We start from the raw sequence: 22,259 nt of genomic DNA, 5'->3' as shown, positions 1-22,259 counted from the left end.
ATTATTTATCCTTTTAATTACATCACAGTTATTATTATTTATCTTAAAATTACATCACAGCTATTATTATTTATCCTTTTAATTACATCACAGCTATTATTATTTATCTTAAAATTACATCACAGTTATTATTATTTATCTTAAAATTACATCACAGCTATTATTATTTATCTTAAAATTACATCACAGTATTATTATTATTTATCTTAAAATTACATCACAGCTATTATTATTTATCTTAAAATTACATCACAGTTATTATTATTTATCATAAAATTACATCACAGCTATTATTATTTATCTTTTAAATCCTTTCTGTTATGTTTGATCAGCAAGCTATGCCTTCCATTCAACATGATGCAAGAGCTATAGCTAACACCTCCAATAAAGCACTATGGTTGACTCTAATCAACCTTGATATATGACCAAACGTAGTGGCCACTGACACCTCCATATATTAGACCCTAGAAGAGCATATAGAATGTATTGTTAATTCCCGTATTGATCTGTTAGGCTACCACCACTATATAACAGTCAGTAGTCTATAATATTTAGCTGATCATTGTGATGATATTGCTCTGCAAGCATATCAAAGATGATTTTAAAACATTTAGAGAATACCACGTATTACATCGCAGAAACAAAACAAAGTGATTTAAGTGCTATTTTTTCCAAAAAGGCAGTTTTTTTTTATACTAGGTGCTATTATTTACTTTATATATAGTGTAGATGAAGTAATTTTAACAAAGAAACAATTAATTTTTTGTAAGAAGTTCAATTATTAGATTTTATTCATGTGACTAGAAATTAATTGTTTCATGTATTTCCCAGAAGTCATGCTTATCTATTTGAAGACCAATTTAATCATGAAAAAATATAAATATAGCTATAAACAAAGAATATAGCAAGTAATGTAATATCTGTTTTGTCACGTAAAATTTTTTTTAGAATTACAATACTCAAAGTTTTTAAAAATAAAAATCTTTTATTAAGAGCTTGTAGGGTGATATTTGTACTCATAATCTCTTTTTTTTTTTACGCTTGAAGAAGAATAGTCAGTTATTCAAAAGCATTCAAGTTTGTGGATCTTTTGAATTTCTACTTGATATTTTGTGCTAATTCTTTCATTCTGGCAGTACTCATAATCTGTACTTCACAGAAAGATTATTAATTAAACAGTACACATACATGTAACACTGTCTTATTACTTGATTTTTGAATCTCACAAGGTGATGAATTATGATACAATTTAATGTATTAGTTGCATGTTTCATTGTTTTATTTTTTGTTGAATTTCACACAAAGTTACTCAAGGACTGTCTGCACTAACTTTCCCTAGTTTTGAAGTGATAAACAAAAGGGAAGACAGCTATTGAACATCAACCCTTGCCAACACTTGAACTACTTTTTACCAATGAATAGTGGGATTGACTGTCACATTATAATGCCCCCCACAGCTAAAAGGACGAGCATGTTTGGTGAGGGGTTTCAACCCACAACCCTCAGATTGTAAGTTGTGCCCTAACCCCAAGTTGTGCCAGGCCCTGCATTTTTAATACAGATTAATAAGTTTCAAGTTCTTGATTAGTCGTAACAGTCAAAGACAAACTAAAACTGAGGGTTTTTAATATTTTCTATGGTGTTCAACCAAATAAAAGAATGAAACTTTGCATTTGCTACTGTGTAAACTGATCAAATGTCATTGTATAATTGTATTTGCAAAGATTTGTTACAATATATGTTTTACTTGAGTGAAGACGAGTTTAATAGTTATGTCCTGTTAGTTAGTTCTCTTGAATGTCAGAAAAGTCAACTTATAGATTTAATGCTATGTTAACTTTAAGCTGTGTTAGTATTTAGTTGAAAATACTGATATTAGTAACTAACATAATATTCTCATGAGATTCTCTTTAGCATTCTTTATCACATTATGAGAACTTGATCAATATAATGGTGAGCAGTTGTAGCTGATGAAGTTGTCCCTGTACTTTCTTATATTTAAAGGAAGTTATCTAAAACTTTAAATTCTGTTTGCCCAAATCTTTCCACTGGCCAGAAAATTATAGCATCTGCTCTGAAGAAAATGTGACATGAATTAAATAACTAAAAACATTCAATTTTCTTTTTACTGTAAAGTGCACTGAACTCAAGATATTTGTGGTGCAGTGTTAAAAAGAAGTTCACGGCAACGTTGCTGTTATCTACTCTGTGGTTTTCACCTTCCAACAAGATTTTTTTTTCTTAATTTCTTAAGTCCTGATCGTAAACTTTTCATTTTAAATAAAATATAATATTGTATTTTACATTTTCTGTGGTATAAATCTCCATGTGTATAGCCTACATTTTACCTGTGATATCATATGTGTATTCTAAAAAATTCCTTTTGATAATCCACTGGTTATATATATTAATAAAAATTTATGTTTCACACTAGTTACCAATTATTATTTTTCATTCCACTTCTCTATCTATTATTTATATAAGATCTTATTTTTCAGAGCCTCCTATGTTTACTGTAAAACCAAAAGGAATCTACCAGAGTCTCTTAGGTGGTGAAATAACCATACCTTGTGATGGAACAGGACAGCCTAAACCTATTATATTGTGGAGAAGAGTAAGTAACAAAACCATCTCTATATAGAAAGATTGATGAAATTCCATCATTAACCATATAAAAAGAAATATTAATGAACAGCTGGCTTTTACTGTAAGTTATTTATATATATAATATTATACCTAAAATAGAATATTTAATGATTGCATTTTATATTCTTCTAGTCATTTTGAAATATAATGTATAACAGCACTTATTACTACATTTCAGCACATCATACCTTTTAAATGATATTGCTAAGAAATTGAAACTGAACAGTGGTGTAAAGGGTATCATATGGATGCAGTTGTCACATGTTGCCACAAGGTGTGCCAATATATCCTAATCACAGCAACTGGCCAAAATGTACTCTTCCAGTATCCCAGAATGCATTACATTCATGTGACAATGGAAATTACAGCAACAGTGTGCGTCTTATCTGGTATACTAATCACTTTCTTGTAAAATGCATCCTCGAGATCTGGAATTACATAAGGCTTCTCACGGTACCCACTGACTTCAGGTACCTCTAACAAACAGCAGTTTAATGGTATTAGATCCAGTGAATGAGGTGGCCATTCACAAGGAAAGTGATTTTGTCCTGAAAGTGCTCCAGCATAACATGTTTCACCTGGTTACCATCCTGCATGAAAACCATACTATCTGTCACATTTCCTTCCAGCAGCATGTGAGTGACAATCGATGGACCCATTTACAAAAGTAGGAAATGTGCAAAAGAAATCAAAGTGGTGGTCTTGGTTGTAACATGTAACAACTGTAGCATTTTCATCCACGTGATATATTTAACAACAATGTGAAATGTCACCTGCGTATGTTGTACCATTTGTGAGATATGGCATATTGAATTGCAAAACGGTCTTTATTATCACCTTGTATGTAAATACTATAGCTGTAATCTTTTTCATAACTAAATGAATAAACCTTTATTTGATGTATTCAGTTAATTTTTTCTAAATTTCAGCAACAGTAGGTGTACCTCGATGTTCAATTTAAGCAGGATATGCTCGGTCTCAGCCTGTACTAATATTAATGTTAATCTTGTTACGAGTAGCAGAAGGTCAGTCCAGGGACAAACACATCTTTTCTCACGATATGTGTGTTGGTCACATTATCTAGGTGGCCTGAATAGCTTGGTTAACATATTCGTTTCGTAGTAAGATAAGAATGTTGATTAATTTCATTCTTCTTTTCCCTTTCAGTGGGATTAATGTCATAATGTGTGTTACTTGGAATTCTAGAATTTTTCAAATGACTTTGAACTGAATGTAATACTATACAGAGATAAAACATTGTCAGATTCATCTTCTTGACTATCCAGTGCAGTTGCCCAGATTTGACCTATAAGTGCCATTCACAGAGAAGGCAACTATTTCAATTGGTTTTGATTATGATTGTTTCATTTGTAAATCAAGATTTAGATTTTTTTTTCAGAGTGAAAGAACAGGGTCTATATTTCCTATGATTGAATTTGACTTATTCAGGCTCTGGATACAAATTCTCAGAACCTCCTCTTGTCACTAATTTTTTGGCTTAGTTTTACTATAAAATACCACAGAATAAGTTATTAAGTTACAGTTTTGATCCTATGACCAAGAATGTGTTTTTTTATACTTAAGTTCAAATGGCCTTCTCTGTTTTCTATTTATGCTTTTTTGCTTTGTACTATTAGATTTTATACTGTAAAGATGGAAAATTCTTTCCCTAGAATTAATTAAGGTGGAGAGGAGGGAACAGCAACTGAGATCACAATGAGAACTAAGAATGTTGTACAGTACAGGAGAAGCCATTTTCTAGATGAGAATCTTTCATTGCAGATGCATAAGGCTACATTCATGTCCTTGATCTGGCCTCTGGAATAGGATGTTGAGCTGCATCCAGGGATCTTTCAAGCTTTCATTCTTCCAGAATAATCCCCAGCTTGTGGGAAAAGTTGACCATTAGATATGGTGGACGTAATAATGAATCATCTGGGGATTCAGAAATCAAATAGATGGTTTCTATAGGTGACCAAGGTGCTCACCAATCAATATAGCTTAACCACATCACTCAATGGAGTCACCAGAAGACAACTCAATATGCCTCTGGATAATGAAACCTACCAGGAGGAGCCACTCCACCACCAGCTGGAGGAGCAAGTATCTTTCTGGGAAGCTGGTGACCAATGAGATGATCAAAGACCTTCCATATCAGGAAGTTAGATTTCCAGATACACCATAGGACATCCGGAGGTTCATGATCAACCACAGCAACTGGATGACATATTACACAACCATGACACATACTTCTGTTGGTAAAGAGCAAGAGCCATGTGTACTTTTAATTTTAGAGCTACCATGTACTGAGATGAACTGGTGTCTTTAATGTTATTTACATTGGCAGGCAAGAAGTCAAAAATGGGCACTTGTATTTGCCATCACAGTAAAAATGATGGCATTGTAAAACACGCTATTCCACCAACATTTACAAGTACTCATAAGAAGGACCTAGACCTTTTCTTAAAGCATTTCGGATAATAACTTTATTGGAATAGATATAGCATGACTTAAGGACAGGTAATGTAACAATTTCTGCTGAGTTTGGATAATCTTACACTTGACTGAGTATTTAAACAAGTGGCAACTCAGTAACAGAGACATAGTTATGGCTAACTTCTAACAAAGGCTCAAACCTGCAGAGAATTAAGCTGTCCACATGGCTAAGTTAAAAATTGGAAAGATAGGTTCCACACAAACTTAGCCACTTGTTTAAATTGTCTGTAATACCTGCATGGAAACTAAGCATATCCTTTTATTGTGTACATTATCAGATCCTGAGTAGATTCTGGTACACAAGTTCTTTGAGGGGTTCTGGAATGAACTTGTGACAACACATTGAGAATACTGCATAAGTAGACAATATGCTTTGAAAGTCACAACATCTCAGTGAGGTCAAAATGCTCGATCATCAACTTCACTACGACAAGCATTACTAGGTTGTTTGCTGCAGCTGCACTGGTTACCACTGTATAGTTAGAGTTCACAGGCCCTGTTACCTTTGAAGTAGTCGGCTGATTTGACACTGGAAGAGAAACAATCCATATCTTTTCATGCATAATAATGAAGATGACTCAGAGTTGTATCTGTATTTTACATAACAATAGTTTCATATTGTTGTATATAACTAACTTGGTGGTTTTAGTCTTGAAAGATATTGAAGAGAAGTTTAAAGAATAATTTTTGATTGTGACATGCTGAGAAGCATACTGGGATGCTCTTTGGCACTTTAGGTGTCAGAAGCAAGAAACTAGTTAGTATAAATAAATGTCTTAGTTAATGGCATACAAGTCTTCAGTTAGATCTCAACAGGCTCAGTAATAAACTTGAAGACTTATAATGTTATAAATTGGAGTTCATGCAGTCCTCATAATGAACGCACTACAGATAACTCATTGTGTAGTTTAACACTTAGCAACAACAGAAAAACAAAACAGATGTCAATAAAAACATTAGACAAATACATTGAGCAATTTGGATGCAAGGACAATTAGGAAAATTTATATGTGTATTGATTCATCTACTCATAACTATTTTGAATAGCAACAACTTCAGATTACTCTCTTTTGTTCATCAATGAACTTGAATTAGCTTATTCACAGATATGTAATGTAGTGTCTTTTCTTACTTCCAAAGAATCAGTGTGAAATCGGTGCTTAGTACAATCTCACTTGTAATATTTCAGTCATGAATTTACTTGTACTATGTATTATTCATGTAATTAAATCAAAAGGTTCCATGTATTTATAAAGATATTGCTGAACCTGGTTGATTATTTGCACACAAAAATCTTCAGTGAACAAAATTTTCACAAACACTTTATATGTTATTTTATTTTAATTTATAAAATTATAATCTTAGTTAGCTTTCATTTTTCATCATCACTTGGCAACACTAGTATAAATTTTCCTTTAACCCACAGAGGTCAAATGTTTTAAAATAAATATTTTTTGCAATGTTTACTGTGATTATAAGAACAAGCCCATTCACCTTGTTTGGTAACTTTTGACTCTAAATTGTATGGGTAGAAAGTCCGAGCATGCTTTGAATTAAATTTTTGAAGTATAATATGTTATTATTAAAGGTCTTGAAAGGTAACCATGCAGAGAGGGAAGAGTATGCTATCAATCAGAATATTATGCTAGTATTGCCAAGTGATGATGAAAACTTAAAGCTAACTACACATAACTGAGATTATAATTTTTGATTTCACAGATATTTAAAGCTCTCCAAATATAGTACATGCTTTTTTAATGCTTTATTTTTAATATGGATTTGAATCAATTTTAAAGTGTATTATGTAACTGTATATAGCAGTATCTTAAATCAATATTTTTGATAATTTATTATACTTGTATACGTGTTTAAGATATGTTTACAATTCTATTTATTTCTATATGTTTTAATGTAGAAAAAATAAGGAACCTTCATGGAGTATTTCTTAAACTCTACAGAACTTGAAGATTCAGTGGAACACATTGTAAATGTGTACTTTTTATTATTGAAATAAACATTCTGTTTAGGCAGACGGTGGTAGACTTCCAAGAGAAAGATCCAGTCGGCAAGGAGGAAATCTGACAATCCACAACTTACACAAAGAAGACCATGGTTATTATGAATGTGTACTTGAGAATGATGTTGCCACTCTCGTGACTAGCACCATGATTATTATTGAAGGTATTACTGAGCTTTAATATCTGTTTTCATATCACAGTCTTTGAATAAATTACTGTCCCTACAATTTGCTGTTCCTTAAAGTTTTTTTCGTTTAACCACATTTTATTTTATTTGAATGGAAAGAAATTGATTAATTTTTAAATATTGTGCATGTTCACAATGACATGTTTTGAAAGCACTTGTTATAAGGATTTTTTTTTATTTAAAAATGCTGTTCTAAATGTAACAGATCACGGTTCATTTACAGTTTTAATTTTCTTTGCAAATTAAATATAGCTCATCACAGTTTACTTAAATTTAAATGTCCCATTTCAATTTTAGAACATCATTATCAGAAAAAAGCTGTGAATATAATTAATTATATAATATATAATAATTATATATTAATTATATAATTAAGAATTTATGAGAGTAGTGTATAGTTGACCTTCTTCAATTCTCTGTTTATCAATTCCAACTAACTGTTATAATGCTTAAAAAACTTTTGAATATTAGTCTTTTTATTTTACCCTTATAAAAATCATTTTGTATTGTTAGCTTAGCAAATAAACTTAGGACTAACCTATGTCTCTTAAACGGCTCCGAGTCTCATGAGAAGATATTTGAATTATATTCAAAAATGTTGTTAATAGTAAGGTAACTCAACTAATAATTCAGTATGTCTAATAATTATAGATTTTATGACATTATTTACTTGTCAGTTTGTTTTATAGGACTTAAAAGTAATATTTTATTATTTATACATGTATACTTAAGAGAATAATATCATTAATCTTTGAATTATTTCCATTAAATGTAAGTTTTAATTTTTGCTTTTGCTTGAAAATGACACATCCACTGTGACGACAGTAGCAGGGAGATTGTTAAGGATGTTGACATGAAAATAAATTTTTTTGAACCAGATTAGTTGTTTTGACCATACATCATTTCCAGCTGAGTGAAAGTAGAGTATATGACAGTATATCAACCACACCATATCCAGTGCCAACAAGTGTGATGTTTGATGACCAGATTAATTGTTTTGACCATACATCATTTCCAGCTGAGTGAAAGTAGAGTATATGACAGTATATCAACCACACCATATCCAGTGCCAACAAGTATGATGTTTGAACCAGATTAGTTGTTTTGACCATACATCATTTCCAGCTGAGTGAAAGTAGAGTATATGACAGTATATCAACCACACCATATCCAGTGCCAACAAGTGTGATGTTTGATGGCCAGATTAGTTTTTTTTATTCAAAATTATTGTGAACTTTGAAACATAATTATCTAATGAAAGTTTGATATATGAGTTTATGAAAACAGTGTTATTTCAATCTACAAATCAAATCTTGTTTGAGAGAGTGAACCATTAACAACAAAAAGTCTGGATTTCTGAAATTATATGAATAGTATGACAAATGAAGAGTGATTAATTAAGTGTCGTATATATGTGTGTATGGTGGACTAAACCTAAAACTACAAAATGTAGTTAGAATGATAGTCAAACCTCTATAAATGGACTTTAATTACTCCACAATGAATTATACAGGGGATGATTATGTTGTATTAAAATGAATTTGGAGCCTCACCACATTGTTACTGGGACTGGCTGGACCAGGGTTGCAGCACGTACATTTGCACAGGGTGGCAAAACATGTTGTGTCACCCCTAATTGTTACAGTTCATTTTGCCACATTTAATCATGTTCTATTTAATGACCATACAACTTAACAATAGCTCTGCACCATAACTTCCTTTGCAAAGGGTTCTATTATTGTCAAGTCCAAACCACACATCTCCTCCGTGTATGAGGATAATGATTTCATGGTGCCCATATCAACAATCTGATTTGACTGTGACTTGACTGGTATGTCTTTGTATGGAAAAGCATGAATACTGATTTCATTCTCCAGCTGCTTGAAGTATACATGATAGTTGAATGGATGTAGCATGGGAAAAAAACTTCTTGTACACATGATTTGTATTGCTTTTCAAGACAGAGATCCTTCTTGATTATGTGGAATACAATTGCCAGGGACATGTGGACACAGCCTTTATGTTCGCAGCTTTTCACCTGTTACAAGACAGATATCCTTCTTGATTATGTGGAATACAATTGCCAGGGACATGTGGACACAGCCTTTATGTTTGCAGCTTCTCACCTGTTACAGGACAGAGATCCTTCTTGATTATGTGAAATACAGTTGCCAGGGACATGTGGACACAGCCTTTATGTTCGCAGCTTCTCACCTGTCATGTTTTGCATAACAGTGTTGAGGAATAACTTTCTGCAAGCCCTAAATTGATCCATATTTCTTTGTTTTCCAATGATATTAAGTAAAAGGAATATCCTCATGTTGTAAATTCTAACTCCTGATCTGAACACGTCTTTATTATCTGAGTGTATGACTATTTTGCATCAGAAAGGGCTGTTACATACCCTTCCCCCAAAGTGATAATTCTAATGTAGTTCTGGTTCATGCCATTCCACCACAACTCTATAACAGCTGTGGTTGTCCTGTAACTTGCTGATTTTCCTGTTCAGGTTATTTTCATATGACGTATTCAAACTTTATATAACTGCTGACTATAAACAGTAGTATTTAAAGTTAATGAATGTTTGAAAATTTATAAAACTAATAAAAAATGCCTTATGTAATGTTCTTGAAATCTATAATATCATACAGTGTTGAAGAGATTCTCATCTGGTACTCGAAGAGCTCCTATGACTAACTAATTGGTAACTTTTGTGCATATGTATAGCATGTTTTGATATCATTTCTGTTTACTATAAAAACATAGTGTTACAAATGTTTGTTTTTTTATGTTCACTGAATGAAGTCTGCAAAGAAGGAGAATACTATTAGTATACACAAGTTTCAAGGAAGGAGAACTAGACACATGATGTATTAAGGTTAATCACATAAATTCACAGAAATCTGTACACGCGAAAGCTGAGTAACAGTCTTAATATTTTGTTGTTAGTTATCATCTTATAATAAATTCCAATAGCTACATATATTTCTTATCATAAGATTTCTATTGTGGCTTATTTTCCTGAAATAATGAGAGTAAAATCTAAATTTGCCATTATTAGAATTATAGTCAGATTTCAGTCCTCCAGCTTGTATATCCAAAATTAAACTACAGATATATGTAATGAGCTTTATTATTTGCATAAGAGTATGTAACATAGCTAGTCAAGAAAGTTTGAATTTTGCTTTGTTTCGATTTGATGAAGATTCAAATAACATAACACAATTTTAATCAACAAGATAACATGTACAACTATCTTTACCACCTTTGCCTTGATTGTGTATGTGGGTAATATTTATTTTATAGATCTACCTGTACTGAAAAAAAACAAAAATACTACATTAACTCAACAGAGTTCTACATTCTGCATAATATATGTGCATATTTTATTGTTAAACAGATTAATTGTGTATACTCTAGCTAATCTCAATTTTTGAGTCAGTGTATATAAATTATAAATTAACATGTAGATGTGCTTAAGAGTCAACTTAGTGATTATTAATGTTCTAGGTTGGATGAGATTTTAAAACTCTCTGAATTGTATTAATAAAGTTTCAGAAAAATGTATTGGTTGAACATTTATTGTCTGTTAATCAGCTTATTACTTTCTATAATATTGTCTTTAATATCACTAGTGGATATTTCAGGCACAACGCCACATTCTCCTACCAATGTCACTGTGAACACAAGTGCTTCCGCTGCCACTCTCTCTTGGCTTCCAGCATATCATGGAGGATATACACAATCGTATGTTATTTGGTAAGTATATTTTTTTTAATCTTTACATAGAATAATATTTCTTGTATTCATGAGTGAATCAAGCAGTATAATATATATATAATGTTGTTGATTTATTTAATTTCTAGAACCTTAGTTTATGTTAATGAAAGTCTGACCTGGTGGAGCATAATATTTAGAAGTGGTAAGTGTTTGGTACAAATTCACTATAAGATAGATAGTAATTTAAATCACATCATTCTTTGCTGACTTAGTACAGGTTTCCAGTGGTAAGAGAATTTCAGATAACTAATACTTTGTTTCTTTCTTTTATTCCACTGTTGACAAGGCCTTTCATACAATACCAAAGTTCCTCAGGTCAGCTGATTGAAGTATAATATGGTCAGTGGATCAGTAAAAAATTTGAAATTATTACCAGTTTTGTTGCTAGTTATGAAATTAACTTTTTTGTTAAATACCACCTTGGCACACTCATCAAAATGCTTAGGTGCCAGAAAAGACTTTTGAGATCCAAGAAACAAATTCAACCCTCTTTCCACCCCCACAGAAGCAAAAAAAAAACAAATTCATCCCCCAACTAAAGTTGCATTAGTTTTTTTGTGTGTTTTTTTTTCATATGCATGAATAGTCATAACGAATGCCCAACACTATCACAGCCAACTTCAGGTTTGGGGGTTTTCTACATCGGGAAAATATCACCACATCTATGGCTGAAACATAGAGCAATTAAGTAAGCTAACCTAGCTGTGGAGAGATCTAGATTTGGGATCTAAGTTGTCATAAGTAGACATATCAAATCAGAATTATATATATATATATATATGATATGACTGGGGCTTACATTTAGTGTCTTGATTTTGTGAATTCATAGAACTGTAAACTAACAGGAAGCCTCACTTCCATATTGGAATCAAAAAGTGTTATGTAGCTTAGATAACCATCTTTCATGGCTCCATCAATATTGCTAAGACCTGTATCTAGGCCTTTTGGTTGGTATTATGACACTTGCATTTTTTTTACTGCTACTAATGTTACCTTAGGTATGTCTAGACATATGTATATATAGTATAAAGCAAGTAAAAGTAATAATAATAATACTAATGATTATTTTATATATATTTATGCATATAAACATTTAGCTGGGTTGGAACACAATATGCATAAACTTATAACATTATACATCTTCAAGTTTATTACTGAGCCTGTTGAGATCTAACTGAAGACTTGTATGCCATTAACTAAGATCTTTGTTTATAGTAATAAGCAAGATATAAAAGGCATTCCAATCTATATAGGTCCTCAAAAGGATTTTCATAACTAACATTAGCTGAGGTTGCTATTTCACGTGGTATCCTGTAAATTCATTAATTTTCTGTACATGGCCATTCTGAATATTAATTCAGATTAGATAACAGTTGTATGGTATATTTGGCAGTGTGTAGAAATTGCCAACATATCTTCTAGTCAGTAGACAATATAAGCAAAGGGATAAGCTTCTGGCTATGAACTTATACATTCGTGGTACAAAACAAATGAAGCCTTAATTTAAATTCAGAATATACTCTGCTTTATGATAAGCAGAAACAACATTATTGTTTTATTTACAATATTTTTCATGCCAGTTAGGCACATCCTTTTAAATTTTCAGGTGTCTGACATAATAAATACAACCATATTGCACCAGGCATGGGTTAATTTTGTTCCTTGTATTAGTACTAAATATCACCTCAGAATCAGAAAACTACATTGAGCACTCAGCTAATCAAGGTATATGTATCATATATATCAGTATACCCCAACTTGTAGTGCCACCCTTTTGTTGTTCATTCTTCTAAACAAAATCTCTAAAGTGCTGGGTTTAGGGCAAAATTTCTTGAGATTAGAACATTGCTTGTTTGTTAAGTGTTAACTTTCATTAAGTTTATAACAATTTACAAAAGAAATGGCTATACAACGTAAGGAATTATTGGAAAAGTGCTGATTATACACCTATTTATAATTGATAAAAATTAGTCAGAAATTAAGATTCTTCAAAAGAAGTGATTTTGAAATTTTCTTCTAAAAACCAGATGTTGCCGGTTTGTTAAGGAAGCCCACACTAAGGGCTCAGTATTAGGTTTGAGGACTTGTAATACTAAAAATTAGGTTTTGATACCAGCAATGTGCAGAGCATATATAGTCTATTATGTAGCTTTGTGTTTAACAAGAAACCAACAAAATATTGAGGAAATAGTATGTCTTATTTGCTTGCCCACACTTCAGGATATCTTAGAACATTTTGAAGTCTACACCAAGTACTCAGACATAGGAAAACAATCTAGATAAAATTTCGAAACATTTTTAAAATGTTTGGCATATATAAATGTACAAAAAAAACTAATCATTTTTATGTGTATACAGTGTGAGTAATCTAGGGTTGCTGTTTAATCCTATGTCTACATAAAATCACATGATGGAATCATGTCACAAGCATTTTTGGTTTTTTACAATTTGTCTTCAATGGTTATTATGTTTTACTCCAATATTGAACTTATACACAAGTATATGAAAATAAATTAATTGACCTCAAATATTTTAACATTCTTTCAGTTCTTTTGTGGATTATTCAGCTAGCAATAGAAACATTTTATTATTTGTCAGTAGTTGTTTATGTTTTTTTTCATATAAATGTTTTAGATGTTTAGCACAATTAGAGGTAGGTATGTTTGTCAATAATGTAATATTTTTTCTTTAACCTCAAAGTATTTTATGCTGTTACTTCCAGGTACCGGATCGCCTCAGATGGAGAGAATCCTTGGCGTACGATGAGTGTCCCAGATGGTGCTACAACTTTCACTCTCTATCGTCTAGATCCAGAGACTGCCTATGAATTCAGAGTACAGTCTAGGAATGATCTCGGGGAGGGCATGTTCAGCACTACTGTTAAGGCAGAAACCAGTAGTGTGTTTCTTTTTATTTTTTCTGAATATAATATATAAAAATTATTTCATATTAAATCATGCTTGAGACGTGCTGCATTGTTCATTAACACAATTCAAGAAACATTGAAGAAAAAAAATCTGTATTTTTCATTGAGAATTAGATCACATCATAAATTAAAGAATACAATATTTTATAATACATGTAAAAATATTGCACAAGATGCACAGGTTTGTTGGATTTTACAAGACGGTTCAGTTTAAGAATTATTTAGTGATTTAATATTTAATTATTATTATTATTTAGTTTTCATTACAAGGATGTTAAAAGTTAATTATTTTAAAACAATGATTATGACAAGTTTTGTTACATAACTGTATAAATCATACATTGTGTATGTAGTTTAATTGTTGTACTAGATTTTTTTTTAATATTGTTGATATCATCTTACTCAGAGCTTCTAATTTTTTCTCATTATGTGTAATGTTGGTACTAGAGTGCTAGATATTTCTAGATTTTTCTGTTGTATGTTATAAATAAGTGCAGATACAGAAAGCAAGTTAAGTTAGTGAAAGTAAAGGTGAAGCTAGACTGCATGATTGTCAGTTTAGCTGTAATGGCTAATTTCTAAAGTGAGTTTCACAGCTTGTATTGTAATAACAGAGATAGAGGAGAATAATTTGTCTTGTCAAAGGGCATTCTAAGGTAATTGAACCTGCGTGTGTGGACTTTGATGAAAAGGAGACAATTATTTAAAGCTCTGGATACAACTGTGATAATCTATAGTGTAAAGAATTTTTTGTACATACGTTTCACTTGTTTTGAATATATTATTTTAAAACAAGTGAATTGTGTGCTGTCTGTTTATTGTTGAACCTTATCGCCAACAAATCACAGACACCTACTGTAAAGAATCAAGCTCCCATTTTGGCAAGCCAGCCAGGATACTACAGTGGTAAATGGTGGAAAAAGAAAATATGAACAACAGCAAAAATAGGCCTATATATGCACAACTGTAGTGGTTTCAGAAATTCCTTCCTCTCTTTTCTGTCTCTCCTGCTCTCTTTATTCTGTTGATGCTCTTCTCTCTCTAGTTCTTGTTATTGTTTAACAAACTCTATTAGATCGGTATCGTTTAGCCCATGTCACTCACCTCTCTCTATCCATTTTTCAAAATCAGTCTACATGGTTATATAGCATGATTGTAATCTCTATACTGGATTGAAATAAGAAAAGAAGAGACTTGAAATAAAGAGCGAGAATGAATGAGAGCACAAATGGAGAAAGAATTAAAGGAGAGAGAGAGAGGAGAGACTGAAAATAGAGAATATAAAAGCACAAATAGAGATCACAAATCTCACTCAACAGAAAGATGAAGGACCCAGGAATGACATTGGGATCAGGGCCAGCCAACCAAAGTTGCCCAAATTTGATGAACAGAAAGATGATATGGATGTTTTCTTGGAGAGTTATGAAAGATTTATCAAAAGTCAGAACTGAGACAAAGGAAACTGGGTAGTCTGTCTCAGCCCACTTCTCACAGGAAAAGGCCTACAAGTATATGCAGGCATGACGTCAGAAGATGCCATGAACTATGACAAATTAAATGTGGTGTTGCTGAAATTCTATGAACTTGCAAAGGAAAGTTTTCACAAGAAATTCAGAGAAGTCAAACCTGACACTGGAGAAACAGTATTTTAGTTTGTGGCACGTCTATGGTGATACCTCACAAGGTGGACTGACATGGCCAAGTGTGAAAACAGTTTTGAAGGACTGGCAGATTTACTAATACATGAACAGTTTTTGATCAAATACACAAATTACATGTCACTGTTCCTAAAATAGAGAGCATCAAAAGAAGATATGGATGAGATGATCAAGCTGGCAGAACCAGTTAAAGTTAAAACCAGTGGCAACTGACCAGAAACAGGATAGCACCAAAGGTGACAAAAACATAACAGACAATAGGAAGAAGGGATGCTTTATTTCTTATAAAATGGGGCACATTGCAAATGAATGCAAGTCTGTCACCAACAAGCAACAGCAGATATTTCAACATAAAGCAGCTGGAGCTACCTACAAAGTGCTGGTAAGAAAAGAGTGACCATCACCATGAATGCTACTGCCACAAGAAACAGAATAGAGACAACTTGTCAGATTTACCACAAGAAGGAAGTGCTATTTCCATGATTAAACAGTGCATGACTGATGGTCAGCTCAAGTTAATAAATGGGTCAAAAGTGCCAACAAATCACAACATACCAGTAGGTAAAGGCTATGTTGGGAACAAGAAAGTGAAAGTCCTATGAGACACTGAGTGTGGTAGTGCAACAATGATAATCAGTCTAGTATCTGATAGCCAGATGACAAGCAAGGAACAATGAGAAAGTTTCCCATAGCAAGAATAAAGGTGGACACTCCATACTATTTGAGAGACCTTGAGGCTATATGTATGAAGGCACCCATCTACAACTTGGTGATTGGCAATATACCAGGCAGGAGAAGTTTAAAGGAACCAGACAGAAAGTAGACTGATGAGGCATCTGCAGTCATCACTAGAGCTCAATAAAAGAAAAGCAAGCAAGACATCAAACCCCTGCAAGTCTTGAAAGGTAACATTCCAAATGTACATTTATGGGAACTGAAGGAAGCACAGAAGAAAGACCTTTCCCTGCAAAAACTTTGGAACAGTGCCTGTGAGAAAGTCATACACATGACAAAGAAGAAAGAGACTTACAAGACAGAGGACCAAAAAGGAATACTGTACCAGATTTATAAAAGTAGTTCTACTGGGGAAGCTAAACACATCAAAGGCAGTCAGAAGCACTTCTATGACAAACTCACCCTGCAATGGAAAGAACCTTTTCTAGTGCAGGAAGTGGTCAACAGAATGGACTATAAAGTGAAAGTGAAGTGGAAGATCAAGATCTACCACGCCAATCTGTTGAAGAGGTACTTTGAGAGGGAAGAAAACCTAACAGCTATTGAGACAGATGGATATGGCAGGTGTAGCTGTCATAGATACAGAACCAGAAGACAGTGACTTTGTTATAGAAGATGAAGACCTAAGACCACTGAGTGGAGATGAAACATACAAAGGTGTCAACATCAGTGAAGAACTGACTGTCAAGCAGAATAAAGAGCTACAAGATCTACTGTGCCAGTAGGTGTCTTCACAGATAGACCAGGCAAGACAGACCTTGTGCAACATGAGAATGAGACCATGATCAAGGATCCAGTCAAGGTGAAGCCCTATCAGATGCCCTATGGGATGAGAAACCTGATCAAGCAGGAAGTTGAGATAATGTTAGAAGCTGAAATCACTGAGCCTTCAAATTCAGCCTACTGTTCACCAATGGTGATCGTGAAGAAGAGTGATGGCTCACACTGTTTCTGCATAGACTTCTGGAAACTGAACCTCTTGAAGAAGTTGGACTCAGAACCTATGGACAAACTAAAGGGTATCATGGAAAAACTATACGGGGCCAAGTTTTTTCAAAGATTGCCTTTAGTAAAGATTATTGGCAGATCTCGATGGTGACAGGATCTAAAGAGAAGACAGCCTTTGCGATACTACATGGATGTTATTAGTTTAAGAGAACGCTGTTTGGGTTAGTCAACTCAGCAGCAACATTCAGCTGCATGATGAGGAAGATGTTGCACAAAACCTCCAATATTGAGCATTATGTGGATGACATTCTGTCCCACACAGCCAGATGGAAAGACCATCTGAAGAATCTCTGAGAGTTGGTTGGGCAAATGAGGGCAGCAGGTCTAACCATCAGACCATTTAAGTGTTACATTGGCTTTTCTATGCTGGACTTCATTGGACACAAGATGGATGACTGACAGACTTCCAGGGAAAAGAGAAGCTAATCTGCAAAAAAAGATGCATCAGTTTCAAGACCAAACAGCAAGTCACATCCTTCCCAGGATTAGTGGGATAGTACAGGAAGTTCATCCCAAACTATGCTGAAGTTGCTGCACCACTGACTTACTTGATGAAGAAAGGTCTGCCCAACAAGATGAAGTAGGAACAACCACAGGAGATAGCATTCCAGAAGCTAAAGAACATGTTGGGAAGTTTGCCAATCGTTAGAATACCACAGTTCAACAAGCCATTCAATGTTCAGGCCGATGCTTCAGACATTGGAATTGGAGCAATACTCCTACAAGAACATGAAGATAGACTACTTCCAGTAATTTACATAAGTAAAAAGCTGTTGAGTAGTGAAAATAACTACTCTGTGATTGAGTGAGAATGTCTGGCCGTCATATTTGCCATCCAGAAATTCCAGAACTACCTCTACAGGAAGAAGTTCACCATCCAGACAGACCATCAACCCCTTGCATACATCCAGAGGTGCAAAATCAACAGTGTGAGGGGATCATTGAAGTGGACATTGTATCTCCAGGACTACAGGCTCTGCATTGAAGCCATCAAAGGGACTGCAAATGTTTGTGCAGACTGTATAAGTAGACATTGTATATGAACTGAAAACAGTCTTGTATACAGTATAAAAAAAGAGTTTAAGAGTTATTGTTTAGTTTATTTAGTGATTTAATATTCAATGATTATTTAGTTTTCATAACAAGAGTTTTAAAAGTTAATTATTTTAAAAGCAATGGTTATGACAAGTTTCCTTACCTAATTCTGTACAAGTCATACACTGTGTATGTAGTTTAATTGTACTAGTCATTTATAATATTGTTGAAGTCATCTTACTCAAAGCTTCCGAGTTTTTCTCATTATGTGTAATATTGTTGTTATTAGAGGGCTAGATATTTCTAGATTTTTCTGTCCTATATTACAAATAAGTGTAGATACAGAGAGCAAATTAAGTTAGTGAAAGTAACAGTGAAGTTAGACTGCGTGATTGCCAGTTTAGTTGTAATGGGGTATTTCTAAAGTGAGTTTCACAGCTTTTATTGTAATAACAGAGATAGAGGAGAATAATTTGTTTTGTCAAAGAATGTTCTAAGGTAAATGAACCTGCCTGTGTGGATTTTTGTTAAAAAGGAGAAAAGTTATTTAAAGCTCTGGATACAGCTGTGGTAACAAACAGTTATAGTGGTGATTTTGAAGTGAATTTCACAGTTTGTTTTGCAGTGAGAGAGACAGAGGAGAATAATTTGTTTTGTCAAAGGTTGTTCTAAAGTAATTGAACCCTCCTGTGTGGACTTTGACAAAATAGAGACAATTATTTAAAGTTCTTGATATAACTGTGATAACTTATAGTGTAAAGAATTTTTTACATACATTTGACTTGTTTTGAATATATTATTTGTGTGCTGTCTGTTTATTGTTGAAATTTATCACCAACAAGTCACAGACACCTACTGTAAAGAATCCAGCACCCATAAAACTGACAGTTATATATATACATTTTCTTGACAACAATTCCTATTTAAATTCCTCTCAAGAAAGCAGTGTTTTGTGTATCTTCTCCCATAAAGTGTCCAAGTCTTCTAAAAGATATTGCTAAGCCCTAAATGGATAAATATGTATCTACAAAATTTTCCATCACTGCTTGTGCCAATTTAAAGTTTCTCAAACTGTAACATATCATAGTCTAAGATTATAATTTTTACAAACTCAAACACACTCACTTCTCTGGCATGATAGGCATATTGAGACTCTTGCCCACTGTAACTGTTCCCACCATCTTATTCTGTCCCCTGACATCTCAGATTACCAACCATTCCTAATAAATTAAAATCACTCCCCATCACATTATCCATCTTGTCCGATGCCTACCTCTCAGTCTTCTGCCCGATATAACCATTTTATATATTTCTCTTTCTTGACTGCAAGATATGACCAACCCCTTTTATTCGTGCTGCTTTGATGTTACTTGTAACCACTAGAAGCTGTGTTAGTTAATGTAAATTTTATATATTGTCTTTTCAATTGTGGTATCTCATTATTATAGACTGGGCCAAAAATTTTCTTGAGACATTCATGGTAATTTTGCACCATTCCTCCTCTGTCACAAACAAAGCCCATCCTTGGGCCTAATCTCAGTTTCGTGGGGCAGCCCCACAATGGATGGTAATTTTTCTTGTGGTAATTTCAATATTATTATTTCCTCGTCTTGGGTTCACACGCGCTCTACCTACCGAGCTAAAGGGTAAACCACTAACAATTGCTAGCATCAGGGCCAAATTTCTAGAAATGTAGGTATTATACTATTGTTCTTATGAACAAATAACTAAAAATTACCAATGTCTGAAGCTCTTGTATCTTATAGTATCCAACAGTAATCTCTGGTTTGTTTGAATTCTTATTTCTTGTATACTCTCCCAAGACCAAAAAAGAAACATTTTTGTAGGTTGCTGTAATGTGAACCCTATTTATTAATTTTAATCTCATTTATTCTGAATAACTTACTAGACATACAAATGAAGAAGCAGTGTTAGTCAACCATGCTCAATGAAGGTCACAGGTTAAGACTGTAGAGAGAATTACCAAACAAAACATATGCTAAAAACTTTTATCTCTAAGTCAAACAGAGTGAAAAATACAATTTTCATATTCTATTTTATTTGTAATTTCTCTGCTTACAGTTTTAAAGTACTTTTTTAAATTTGTACCTGCTTAAAGAAGAAACCTTAGAAATTAAAACTTTATTACCCTTTAAGTATAACAAGAAATCATTGTATTAGTAGCAGCTTTTAACTTCCTAAATATTTTTACTGAACTAGTTGTTATCAACTAATGCATGACATTTACACAAAAAAGGCTTCAGGTAATTGCAGTTTGTAGATGGGCATGTACCACTTGTTATTGTAAAGCATTAAACTGTTTAGTCTACAAAGTAGGAAGCGTTAACAATTATAAAAAGTCTCAAATGAAATTTCATCTCATCTCATAAGTATACATGTAAGAATATATTACTAATTACAACTAGAAGAAATAACAGCAAATAACTACCAAAACACTTGATACAATAGATAGTAAATAATGCATATTAACATCTTTCACAGAACATGTTTTACTGCTATATAGAATAAAAACATTATTAATCTGACTTGGCCTCTGTACACAGTTAGTAATGACATTCATTGATACCAAAATCAAACTGAAAATATTATCAGGTTAGGTAGATAGGTTTCAGAAGAGAAATTTGATTAATATTTTTTTATTTATCCTTTGCTTGTGTATTCCAAATATTATCTTTATTATTAAAACATAAGGTTTGAAAATAATGTATTTTTCATGTATGGTCACGATATAACAGGCACAACAGCACAAGCTCCTACTAATGTCACAGTCGTCACAAGTGCTTCTTCGGCCATGCTTTCCTGGCTTCCAGCAAATGATGGGGGAAATACACGATCATATATAATTTGGTAAGTTGCTGATTTTGAATTTTTTACAAGATAACTTATATACAATTAGATCATACAATACAGTTATTTTTGTTTGTGATTTATTCATTGTACATATCTGATCATCTTTTTAAATAATGACTATGAATGAGAATTAGCTTTTGAATATTTTAGAATGAGTCTGTTGTCTTACAAACAGCTAAAAAAATTGCATTTATCATTATATAAAATTTCTGGTATCATAAAATTTTATTATATATTTTGCGAGGGAAAATTTCTAAAATACTTAGTTCTAGAAAATATTAATTTTTTGAGTAAAGACCAAACAGTAGACTAATATTTTATATAATTCATTTTCAAATGTCTGCTCTTTAAACATTCTTATTGTGTGTATATTATGTGTTAAAATAACAATGAGTAAATTTTTCTAAGCGGTTCTTCAGAAAGAGCAGGATCAAATGAATTCAGTAGTAAAATTTAGTAATCTATCATTATTTTGTTATGATTGGTAACATTTGTTTATTATCAATAGTTAATATTTAAAAAATTAAATAGATTTTTCCTCAAAATGTACTGACAGTGTGATTTATCTTCAAGAAACAAACACATTTTCACCCACCTTATAGTTCTGAAACTTGAGTAGTAATATAACATAATGTTTAGAGATGACAAGGGACCTATTGGTCCATCTTGGCTGTTCCATCCTCTAAACTAAATTAAAACTAGTAGATAAATAAATTTAAAACAAAGAAATCTTAAAGCCAGCCCTTACTATTCATATAGTTATCAAGCTTTCTCTTAAACTCACTTAAATTTGCTGCCTTCACAACATCTGAAGGCAACCCATTCCAGAGGCCAACCACCCTGGTAGAAAAATAAAACTTTCTTAGCTGAAGATGACTTTGTATTTGTGTGCCCTAGTC

At 32.8% G+C, this 22,259-nt stretch overlaps 1 protein-coding gene across 5 annotated transcripts in view; it reads left to right on the top strand.

Moving 5' to 3' along the window:
• LOC106459958 (protein turtle homolog B-like) overlaps nucleotides 1-22,259 on the top strand; it is a 284,959-nt gene that overhangs the window by 242,163 nt on the left and 20,537 nt on the right. For 4 of the 5 annotated variants that reach the window (XM_022386539.1, XM_022386541.1, XM_022386542.1 and 1 more), the window contains exons 7-11: nucleotides 2,499-2,614; nucleotides 7,170-7,323; nucleotides 10,983-11,106; nucleotides 13,850-14,025; nucleotides 21,246-21,357. In XM_022386539.1, coding sequence (XP_022242247.1) covers nucleotides 2,499-2,614; nucleotides 7,170-7,323; nucleotides 10,983-11,106; nucleotides 13,850-14,025; nucleotides 21,246-21,357 — 682 coding nt within the window. The remainder of the gene's footprint in view (nucleotides 1-2,498; nucleotides 2,615-7,169; nucleotides 7,324-10,982; nucleotides 11,107-13,849; nucleotides 14,026-21,245; nucleotides 21,358-22,259) is intronic. The other variant, XM_013919630.2, reaches the window with a different exon arrangement.

This window comes from Limulus polyphemus, unplaced genomic scaffold (assembly GCF_000517525.1).
Source record: "Limulus polyphemus unplaced genomic scaffold, Limulus_polyphemus-2.1.2 Scaffold687, whole genome shotgun sequence".
Classification (NCBI taxonomy): domain Eukaryota; kingdom Metazoa; phylum Arthropoda; class Merostomata; order Xiphosura; family Limulidae; genus Limulus; species Limulus polyphemus.
This window is presented reverse-complemented; position numbering and strand designations above follow the sequence as displayed.